At 42.7% G+C, this 11,124-nt stretch overlaps 2 protein-coding genes and 1 long non-coding RNA gene across 3 annotated transcripts; 2 read left to right on the forward strand and 1 right to left on the reverse strand.

Annotated features, from left to right (window-relative positions):
- Window positions 1-3,692: 3,692 nt before the first annotated feature.
- On the forward strand, window positions 3,693-5,262 carry LOC136445770 (collectin-10-like). Its single transcript, XM_066443909.1, has 3 exons — window positions 3,693-4,094; window positions 4,293-4,451; window positions 4,802-5,262. Exons 1-3 carry the CDS (start codon window positions 3,830-3,832, stop codon window positions 5,260-5,262), a joined length of 885 nt encoding a protein of 294 aa, XP_066300006.1. The 5' UTR covers window positions 3,693-3,829.
- Window positions 5,263-5,311: 49 nt separating this feature from the next.
- LOC136446547 (uncharacterized) lies at window positions 5,312-7,657 on the forward strand. The gene is made up of 3 exons (XR_010757589.1): window positions 5,312-5,555; window positions 5,870-6,265; window positions 6,556-7,657. It is a non-coding gene; the product is annotated as an uncharacterized lncRNA (long non-coding RNA).
- A 1,003-nt stretch (window positions 7,658-8,660) lies between these two features.
- Window positions 8,661-9,892, reverse strand: LOC136446549 (calcium-activated potassium channel subunit beta-3-like). Its single transcript, XM_066444972.1, has 2 exons — window positions 9,470-9,892; window positions 8,661-9,059 (listed from the first exon to the last, which is right to left on the reverse strand). The coding sequence occupies exons 1-2, from the start codon at window positions 9,779-9,781 to the stop codon at window positions 8,778-8,780; spliced, it is 594 nt and encodes a 197-aa protein (XP_066301069.1). The 5' UTR covers window positions 9,782-9,892; the 3' UTR covers window positions 8,661-8,777.
- Window positions 9,893-11,124: the final 1,232 nt, after the last annotated feature.

Here is an 11,124-nt window from a genome sequence, read left to right on the forward strand (position 1 = left end):
TGGCGAAATCTTTCATATCATCTAACAATGTAACGACATTCTGCATTCTGCAACGTTAGTCATATTTGAAATGAAGAGAGCACGTTGTGAGGACTGCTCATGGTTGATGCTAGTAATACGCCAAGTTCGAATTCCTATCGAGCATTGTCTTGCATTCTCAGACTGGTTCGTTTTTGTTGGTGATTGGTTGGTGACTATCAGATGACATGTTAATTTGGTACATAAGTTGGTATGCAAAATTCAACAAATGACTGCTATTTTTCTCAAGATACCAGAACTAAGCAGCCTCAGACTCGTACGAAGGCCGCTGCGAATGTGCCGATCAACTTGATGAACGCCCCAGGAACAGGTAAAACGTTTTCATTTGCGATTACGGCGTCTCGTTCTTGTCTTGCTTTGTGCTTCTCGCTTTGGCTTTAAAATCAGAGACCTGTTTTCTAATGTATACCGTGGGCGTCGTCGGAAACCTCAACGCGCCGTCAACAAGATCTGAAGTATACACGGGACTGAACGTTTTCAAGGACACTGGGAATTCATTTATTCATATCACAGGCTATAATGATATGTATTCTGTCACAAACTGTCATTTTTCTATGTTCTGAAAATATCAACGGACTAGGTGTATATGTTTTTCTCTTTTGAGGAAATGTTATTTTCTTACATGTACAAATATTGAATCATTTTTACTGTATCTTTATTTTTCATTTATTCATTTGCGTCATTTGCATGGCCAATATCAACAAACACAGATACAAACAAATACGTAACAATTTACCGGCAATTATACATACATATTGACATCTTTGTTTTAATGATGTTTTGGTAATGAGATCAATTGTTGATTAACTATAAATTTACAGCTATCCTATAGTTAATTTCTAGAAAAATGTAATTTTGTAATTTTCCTCCAGACACCACAACCATGCCTCAGACTGATTTCCGATCAATTGCAGACGCCACTGCGTGTATACCCAACCCCCTGTATGTCCCCGGAGCAGGTAAAACATGGTATATCTTTTTGTCCCTCTGTTCTGTCATTGCATGAATGAATCAAAAGACAATAAAGATCATTGTAAGAAAAAACATAGTTTTCAGTACCGGTTTCGAAGTCCTCTCCTTTCTAACGCAGCCTTTGGACAGATTAGTATCTACAGCAAACGCCAATTGCCTTCGATATGGAAGAGAATTGAGGACTTATGAATTAATGGATGGATGGAAATGGGCGAATTGATAAATCTATCAATTAATGGTTTATTCAGTTTTTAATCGCAGCCTTAACTTGTGTATGAATTGAGTATAGATTACAATGTATCTAAACTACACTTTGTCCCAATCATTAAAACACTTAAATATATAAGATATAATAATAAGATAACCGAATATGTATTACTAGGGAAAATGTTATATATGATGAAATTATTAAGTGATAAGATATATGAGCGCTTGATATATGATAAAAATCAATGAGATAGCAGGAATATTTCTTAGAATGATAACATTGCTTCTGAACTAACTGCGAGTAGGCATTTTTATATGAGATAGTCGATAGGCAAGTCCATGTCTTTGCAAGTCAGATGTTCGTTAAGCCTAAGTTTATGGTACGTAACTACGTATGTATTGAAAGCAGTATCTAGAATTTTCAAACACGTGCATATTGACGACACGGTCTTGCTTATACAAACAATGGAACTTCTATTTTGATATGAAACGACGCTCCAGTAAACTCTATGATGAGCGCAACCAAATAACTATTTTCTAGCAGACAGAGATTATTTTGGTGGACCAAGCAGCCGTGGCCGTGATCTCTGGAACTTCATCCACTCCCACCGCAGCTGCATTGCCGCCTCTATTGCCGTGCTGCTAAGCCTGGTCGCTGTTGGACTCACCCCTCTGACGTTTATCAATAAAGAGGTAATAAAACACTTATGCCCCAAACTTCTCCAAAGTCCTTTTTCGTTTATAATCTTTTCAGGTGTCCTCTGAAGAAGCTTCATATCAAGAGTTAAGTTGCCTCTGTCTTCCTTCAAATGTCTTTTGAATTAACGTTTTGTATGTTTTCATGTTCAGGAAATGTTCATCACTGTCGACGCCTTGAAACGCGACCTGGACGATATGTCCCAACTGTCTATCGCTTTTGACGCCTTGAAACGTGACCAACAAGACATGGCCATCACTGTTGACACCTTGAAACGTGACCTGAACGTCGAGCGAAACCGAACTGCTGCCTTGGAGCAGCATCTTCAAGAGATGAGTAAGACGTCCGATAAGTTGACTTTCAGTTGCTGTGTCGAGTCTTAGACTCTTTGTGATGATCTACTGGCTAAAAAACATAGTTCATAAACAGCCACTGGCTATCGTATCAATGATATCAATGCACCTAAATGCGTCTTTGGGATATTTACATTTTGTATTAAAAAGACACGCTGAAGGATAAAATTATCGCCTTTTGTGTGTTTTTTTCTATACAAACGCTTAATCCATCTTTCAGAACTGCGTGGGTTTGTCGGACCTCCTGGAGAAAAGGGAGTCATGGGGCCAACTGGCCTTGCCGGGCCTCCTGGGCTTTTCGGAGAGAAGGGAGCTATGGGGCCGACTGGCCCTGGTACTGCCGGACCTCCAGGAAAAAAGGGAGCCATGGGGCCAGTTGGCCCTGTCGGGCCTCCTGGACCTCCCGGACAGAAGGGAGCCATGGGGCCAAGTGGGCCTCCTGGAGACAAGGGAGCCATGGGGCCAGTTGGCCCTGTCGGGCCTACCGGATCTCCCGGAGAGAAGGAATCCATGGGGCCAGTTGGCCTTCTGGAGCCTCCTAGACCCCCCAGAGAGAAAGCAACCATGGGGCCAATTGGCCCTGTCGGACCCCCCGGGCCTCGCGGACAGAAGGGATCCATGGGGCCTGTCGGGCCTCCCGGAGACAAGGGAGCCATGGGGCCAGCTGGCCCTGTCGGACCTCTCGGAGAGAAGGGAGCTGTGGGGCCAGCTGGCCCTGTCGGGCCTCCTGGACAGAAGGGAGCCATGGGGCCTTCTGGACCAACAGGAGAGGAAGGACCAGTGCGAGCCAAAGGGTCTCGAGGGTTTATGGGGCCTATTGGGCCGCCTGGTCAAAAAGAAGTCTCGATGTGTTCCCCAAGACTGTTCGGACTTCCTCGTGCATATTGTACAGGTAATCAGTCAACTTGACTCAATCGTTTCAGAGTGCGAGCCTACAACATTTTTGCCTGGGTGTCATCCGATTACTATCGGGGCTCCTAGATCCTACACTCGCTACCCTGATTATTTTTCTCAGGGTAGCGAGTGTAAGAGCCCCGGTAGTAATTGGATGGCACCCAGGCTAGCAACAGCTGACTAAGTTAGACTAAAATAAGCTGGTTGTCCGTGTTAATCTTTTCAGACTCTTGATTTTTGTTCATATCGATTCATTTGTGCAGCTCAAAGACAGATTTTTAACAGTAAAGACTTCTACTTTACATAGTATTGTTATGGAATAAAGATATTAGATATACTGGCTATACAGATGTCGTATTCTGACATGCGACGGATAATGGTAATTTCGAAATAGATCTATCGCTGGCAACGCAGTATCCAAAGGTTCACCGGAGGTCTTTTGAAGACTGCCCTGCCACCGATAGATCTGCTTGGAGATAAGGATATTGGTTTGTCAGTGCTGGAGTGACGAGTTTTGTTCTCTTCTCATTGGGTCTTCTCTCCAGTATATTGTACCAAAGGTTACACATTCTACATACGACGGGGAATCTGCTACAAAGCCTTCAACACATCAAAGACTTTCACCAAGGCGGCCTCGACTTGTTATCAAGATGGCGGCACCCTTGCCATGCCCAAAGACCATGATACCAACGCCTTCCTGACCGCCTTATACACGTCAGTGAACGACAAGAGCGCCTTCTGGTTCGGCCTGCACGATCAGCGCGAAGAAGGAAGCTTTGAGTGGGTAGATGGTTCTGCACTTGGAACGTACAACACGTGGCGTCGAGGACAGCCGAGAAGTGGCCATTGCGCCGTTTACTACGGAATCTGGAGCCAGTGGCACGCCTGGTCATGTAACCAGAAACGCCCCTTCATATGCCAGGTCGCGCCAGGTACAAACCTACCATTTATAAGTCAGTTCACAGTTTCATGTGCGCATGTTCAATGTGCTGCATTGGTGTCTTAAATTGGCAAATAGATAAAGAATGGCCAGGGGCTTTTGTATATGTGTCTAGTCATTTTATGTTGAATGATTTTACTTCTAAACATTATTGAGGTTTTGCTAGATAAACAATATATCCACCTTTCAGAACCGTGTGGCTTTGCTGGGTCGCAAGACGGAGAGAAGGGAGCCAGGGGGCCAGCTGGCCCTGGGACTGCGGGGCCAGGGCCCATTGGGCCGCCTGGCCAGGAAGGAGTATCAGTATGTTTCCCCGGACTATCTGGACATTCTCATACATACTGTGCAGGTAATATATCAAATTTACTCTGTCGATCCTGTGACCAAAACTACAACATTGGACTATGTTGGTTGAACCATGGACTAAACGAAGTCTAGGTTCATTTCCTTACTCTCGATTTTTGTATGTTCTTTAACCGTTTCAGAGCCGGATCCTCAACTAAAAACACTCCTATATTACATGGTACCGTTAGGGAGTAAAAATCTGAGACACTAAATAAAAAGATATTGTCTGGAGTTGTCGTAATCTCATAAGTGACTTTCATGATCTTTCATTAGGACAGGTAATGGTTAGTGAGTGCTGGAGTGATGAGTGGTCCTTTTTGATATCAATATGTCCTTGACCCTTGCGTTTTCTAGCATATTGTCCTAAAGGTTATACATACTACAAACGACGGGGAATCTGCTTCAGGGCCTTTAACACACCGAAGACCTTCACCTCAGCGGACTCGACTTGTTATAAAGATGGCGGCACCCTTGCCATGCCCAAAGACCGTGATACCAACGCCTTCCTGGCCGCCTTACACACGTCAGTGAACGACACAGCGTTCTTCTTTTTTGGTCTGCACGATCAGCGCGAAGAAGGAAGCTTTGAGTGGGTGGACGGTTCTGCACTTGGGACGTACAATTCGTGGAAACAGGGAGAGCCAGCTGGCCGTGGCGATTGCGCCGTTTACGCAGGACTGCGCTGGAAAGGCGAGTGGTTCGCCCGGCGATGTGGCCGCGTGCGCCTCTTCATATGCCAGGTCGCGCCAGGTACGTCATGCAAGTCCATAGGCCAGTTCACAGTTTCATGTTCAGCGTGCTGCATTGAAGTCTAAGGTCAAAGTTTAAGGCCTCTGGCATACAGATGGCCAGGGGCTTTTGCATATGTGTCTATTCATTTTATGTTGAATGATTTTACTTCTAAACATTATTGAGGTTTTGCTAGATAAACAATAAATCCACCTTTCAGAACCGTGTGGCTCTGCTGGATCCCAAGACGGAGAGAAGGGATCCAGGGGGGCAGCTGGGCCTGGGACTGCGGGGCCAGGGTCCATTGGGCCGCCTGGTCAGGAAGGAGTCTCGGTGTGTTTCCCCGGACTATCTGGACATTCTCATGCATACTGTGCAGGTGATATATCAGCGTTATTTAACCGATCCTGTGAGAAAAACTACAACATTGGACTATGTTGGTTGAACCATGGACTAAACTAAGTCTGTGTTCATTTCCTTACCCTTGACTTTGTGTGTTCTTTAACCGTTTCAGAAACTAAAACACTCCTATATTACATGGTACTGTTAGGGAGTAAAAATCTGAGACACTAAATAAAAAGATATTGTCTGGAGTTGTCGTAATCTCATACGTGTCAGGTAATGGTTTGTGAGTGCTGGAGTGATGAGTGGTCCTTTTTGATATCAATATGTCCTTGACCCTTGCGTTTTCAGCATATTGTCCAAACGGTTATACATACTACAAACGACGCGGAATCTGCTTCAGGGCCTTTAACACATCAAAGACCTTCGCCGCAGCGGACTCGACTTGTTATAAAGACGGCGGCACCCAAGCCATGCCCAAAGACCATGACACCAACGCCTTCCTTACCGCCTTACACACGTCAGTGAACGATAAAGCGTCCTTCTGGTTCGGCCTGCACGATCAGCGCGAGGAGGGAAGCTTTGAGTGGGTGGACGATTCTGCACTTGGAACGTACAACTCGTGGAGACAGGAAGAACCGGGCTCTGGTGATTGTGCTGTTTACTCCGCGTTCGACATCTGGAGAGGAGAGTGGTCCGCATGGCCATGTGGCCGCGCGCGCCCCTTCATATGCCAGGTCGCGCCAGGTACGTCATGCAAACTACCGTTTATAAGCCAGTTCACAGTTTCGAGTGCTCATGAGAAGCTGCAGTGTGATGTATTGCGGTCTCAAAGTTTAAGGCTTCTGGAATTTAGATAAAGAATGGTCATGTGCCTGAAAATGCCACCAGAACACAATGCAGTATACTGTGACGCTTACACAAAGTTTTGATTTGCAATATGATATTAGATGATAATCAGTGTTGTTGTAGCTAGAAAGTGTCAATTAGGTATCATTTCAATGTTATTTATGTTAATTTTCATTCTATGGTTTCAGGACGTCCATGAACTATCCCTACCACTGTGGGACGGTCTTTACTAAAGCTGGCAAGTAAAACAAAATGGTTTCAATGGATCAAATTAACAAGTTGTTTTCTGCATATATTGTTGTATGTTGTCTGTTATGATTGTTAATTTGAATATATGGATGACTACCGCGCGCGCGTATCAATTTTTGTCCGTTTCAAGAAAAACAACACGTTTTTGACCATACTTAAAATCGTACAAAGCAGACGCAAAATGAGAAAATATATGCTTGACATTGCACACCAAAAAATCTGAAAACGGATGCTGATGTCTTAGAATGCCAAAGTCAATTCCAAAGTCACAGAAGAATATGTGAAAGAACAAAAATGAAGAATTTATTTTTCAGTATACCATAGATCTACTTTGTGTGTTTTTAGTCATTTGTTCAAACTTCCCGATTACTCAGATGCCATAATGAAGGCAACATTTTTTGGCCAAACTTTTTTTATTCGCACGCTCACATCAGTTTTGGGGTTCCCATAGGATGTCATCCACATTATCAAATCAACATGGCCACACAGAAGAAACGAGAGATCCACGACCTCATATCTGTGCCAAATAACTATGAAATCACCATCATTTACCACTAACATACCATACAGGTTTCTCGGTAATTACTAGTATGCAAATACCGTCCTTATTAATACAATGATCCCCATCTTCTACATCCAAGTACATCCGTCCTACATATAATTCTTCTGGTTATTATTTTGTATAATTTTGATCTATTTCTTTATAAATTGTAAATGGTAATTTGATAATGTACCGTGTAATCACACTTATTCTATATCGTAATCTTACTTATTGTGTTTACAACTCAATTTATTTTGTAGTTCATCTTCTTTTCCATTTGTTTCATTAGGATTTATGGTACAATTTCAATGTGTTCTTTCGCTAATTTTGCTTACTTTTGATTATGTATAATTTTGTAAAACTTCCCATTGTCTAGTTTGGGGGAGGCCCATGAAAAGCCACCTAGGCTTCTGGCCCCCCTGCATGTTTTCTTTTTGCCCTATTTATATCTTTTAATGATTGTACATATATGCGAATGAGCAAGAAACAATAAGTATTGAAGGGGCTATTGTAGAATTTTCTCAATAATTATGAAAAGTATCCGTAGAGTTGCAAGTATGTTCCTCTCTTTAGGACTGTTTGTCGGTAATGTATTTCTGAATACTGTAATTCTTGATTTGTTAACTGTAACTTAATTTTAGCTGATTTAACGGCCACTGGTCAACAGCTAAAATTTTATCATCGCAGATATTTGATCACTAATATTTGAAACAGTAATGTTTGCTCCCACCGTTAAAATCTAGTGCCGTGACCTGCTCCATTTTCCCCAAACCGCTATATTTTCCTGCCGCTATATCAAAGTGATTTACAAGTATTGATGATGAGGAAACAAGCCTACCCAACTTCAGCTGTATGCACAATATCATGAAGTAATGAAGTGGAAGACAAACTAAGATGGTTTTTGGTACTTCAAGTAGGACGGAGAATTGTTACCGTGACTTCATAGACAAAATGTTGCGTTTTCAATAATTTGAGTGACAATGACTGCTATATGTATGATTTATTTATGTATTTGTTCCGATTTTATTTTTGGTGTCTTATAATCCCACGAGGGCTGGGTGTATAAAAAGGAAAACATAAATAAACCTCCATTAATTCATACATTTAATGATTAATTCAAGATATAACATTAATGCCAAGCTTAGAAAGCTGGAGTATTTGTTAATCGGCATCTTTAATCAATAATATGCCAGGATATCATTTAAACTGTTGTTTAATACTATTGCTTCCGTATCAATAGTACAATTTTTAGGAAGCAACAGAGTAAGAATATACTTACAGTTTCTGGTAGCTTGCAATTGTCAATGACTTCTTGGGACGATCGCGTAAAGTGTATGTGTGTGGCAATCAATGTAATCGACATTTGTCACATAGCATATTGTATTTGTGAAAACTGAATTAGCACAGTTCTACAAGGAGTTGATCCCCTATGCTTCTGCTGCCCCACACCCCATGGTAGTGTCAGTTTAAGTTTTACCGTAGTAATATTTAGTGTCACTTGGCAACAGCCACCATATTTACATATTTTATGCATTGTATTAAAAGCTGTATATGGCCATGAGTCATGGACAATACTTCTCAAGCGTTATTTGTGATGGCGAAAACGACCCCATGTTTAATTTACTGTCCCTTCTTCTTGAGGCGATGGTCCACGATGTACTTTTTCCAGGTGTAGTATGTTGCTGGGATACTAGGCACCAAGGCCAGGCAAGGCCAGAACAGGCTGTGGAAGGCTCCCCACTTCCCGTAGCGGATGGTGCGCACGACCTCACCGGTGCTGGTTACTGGGTTGTAGAAACAGGGATGCTGTAGGCCGACGGATCCCCATTCCTCCAAATAGTCGTCAACCATCTGGTCGTTGATCGTATTGTTCTTATAACAGGGCTCTGGGTAGTAGGAACACTGTGAAAATAAAAGTAGACAAAAAGTTAAGCCTCTGTCACCGTGAAATGGCCGTCCAAAACCTTCAGACCATACGGATTTGAGTTATAAATGCAGTCGGGGGGAGATCATCTTTGGTTGGGAGTTGGTCTACCAGGTTGCTCCCTAGTCTTTCCAAGTCGTCAGTGCCAGTCGACTATAAATTTTGAAAAAAATATAGGTCGCCGACGTCTTCTTGAATGCGATCAGAGGAGCGAACAGGGGCTAGAAGCCAGGCTAGGACACTCCCAACCAGGCCACTAGCGCCGACCTTGGTTGAATGAAATGAATACTTTACAACGCCAAGTCGGTTTTGAAGGTTCTTTTCCAACCATCTTAGTATACAATTCTACGCAAAATCACAGATAGTCTTCATAACTTTGCTTTTATACCTCTGGGCCGAACTTCAAAATGCTGATATAGTCCAGTAGCTGGTTTCGGCTCTTGTTTCGTCCATTTCCTGGTGTGTACTCAACCGTAATGTCAAAACACGTATAGGTAAAATTGAGATAATCTGGAGGGCCATTCCAAAAACACTGCCCTACTCCGGAGACTCCAATTTCTGTCACTGTGCAGGTGGTTTCGAGGAAGGTGTCTTCTTTCAGCCCGACAGGTGCGAAGGTGGCGCCCATGATGACGAGCGCCAAGATGGCGGCCTGAAAGATGCCCAGGCAGACCCCGAACTTAACTGCGTGATCGCACATGGTTCATAAATCTGTTGCTTTCGGTAGACCTATATCGTCACTTCGGACCATTTTACTTACTTCTGGTTAAGCGTACTTCTGTTCTAAAAGATTTTCTGACGAACCTTCAGTCCCCAGTGCCAATGTTAAGACGTCTGGTAATGCGACTGGGAGACTGTTTGTTTAGGGTATGTGTCTACACGGGCTGCCTCTTACAGAAGGGATACAAAACAACAACAAAGAACGGCTGTCAAGGTCACAGAACACAGTATAGTTCGGGTATAAAAGTAGTTCGAAACATTCCTTGAAAACGCTGTAGAGATTCTCCTGTACACGACAGCTGGGCTAAAACTGAACTGAACGGTAGAGGAATACGTCATTCGTGAGACTGTCAATTATGAGTAAGTTTATGATATTTTATATCATTTGCGGAAGGATATTCTCGCTGCCTTCCAGGTGAGTCGGCTGCGGTTCATTTGACCTCTGATGGACAGATAAAAGAGGGCGTCAAAAGCGAACGAGCCGGCAACTTTTAAGTTAAACTTGAGATATTTCGCAGATTACAACCTTAACTTAAACATATTTGCTTTTTGTATAATATATCTATCTTGTGCACCCTACTTGGAAACGTCCAAGTTAGTTACTTTGAAGTGCTTTAACCATGCATATCGACGTAGACGAAATGCTGTGTACTTCTATCATCACAGGGCTCTGAACCGGTCGGACAAGTATTGTGAACATTGCCAAAGGGCCCGGGTGAACTACCATAACTACATCTATAGGGGGGCCGAAATGTGTTCCCTGGGGCCATTGTAGATAATTAATACGTCGACAAAAAAATGACAGCTAAATTCTTGCCTGACGAATGTGACTTTCAATAGTACAAATTTAGAAGCTTCGACATCATGTAGGTCAAATTACTCTTCCAACTACATTTACCTTCTCATATTTCAGTCGCATTGTACTTATCTGGAACTCTTTACCTGTAACAATCCGCCAACACATGTACTCAAACCTCAGCATTCTATCAGTCAAGAAATTACTAGCTACTTATTACAAATCAAAGGTAAACTCCATATACTCAACTGAGAACATATGCACCTGGTCCTCTATCTGTAGATGTGACAAGTGCCTGGCAACCTAAAATCATACTTCTTGTTTTTCTCTTGTCCACTCTTTGTATTATATTGTATTGCATTGTAGTTTTATTGTTAATTTGTTGAGGAGCCGGCCCTGTAGAGAAACCAGGTTTCTGTTGCCGGCTCCTCACAGATTTGTTTTTAATCTGTAAAGCCGAATAAATAAATAAAAAATAATCACTCTTCCAACTACCTTTCCATTTGTAAAGCCCCTATGGGAGAAGG

The sequence above is a fragment of the Branchiostoma lanceolatum genome, chromosome 12 (genome assembly GCF_035083965.1).
Source record: "Branchiostoma lanceolatum isolate klBraLanc5 chromosome 12, klBraLanc5.hap2, whole genome shotgun sequence".
In the NCBI taxonomy this organism is placed as follows: domain Eukaryota; kingdom Metazoa; phylum Chordata; class Leptocardii; order Amphioxiformes; family Branchiostomatidae; genus Branchiostoma; species Branchiostoma lanceolatum.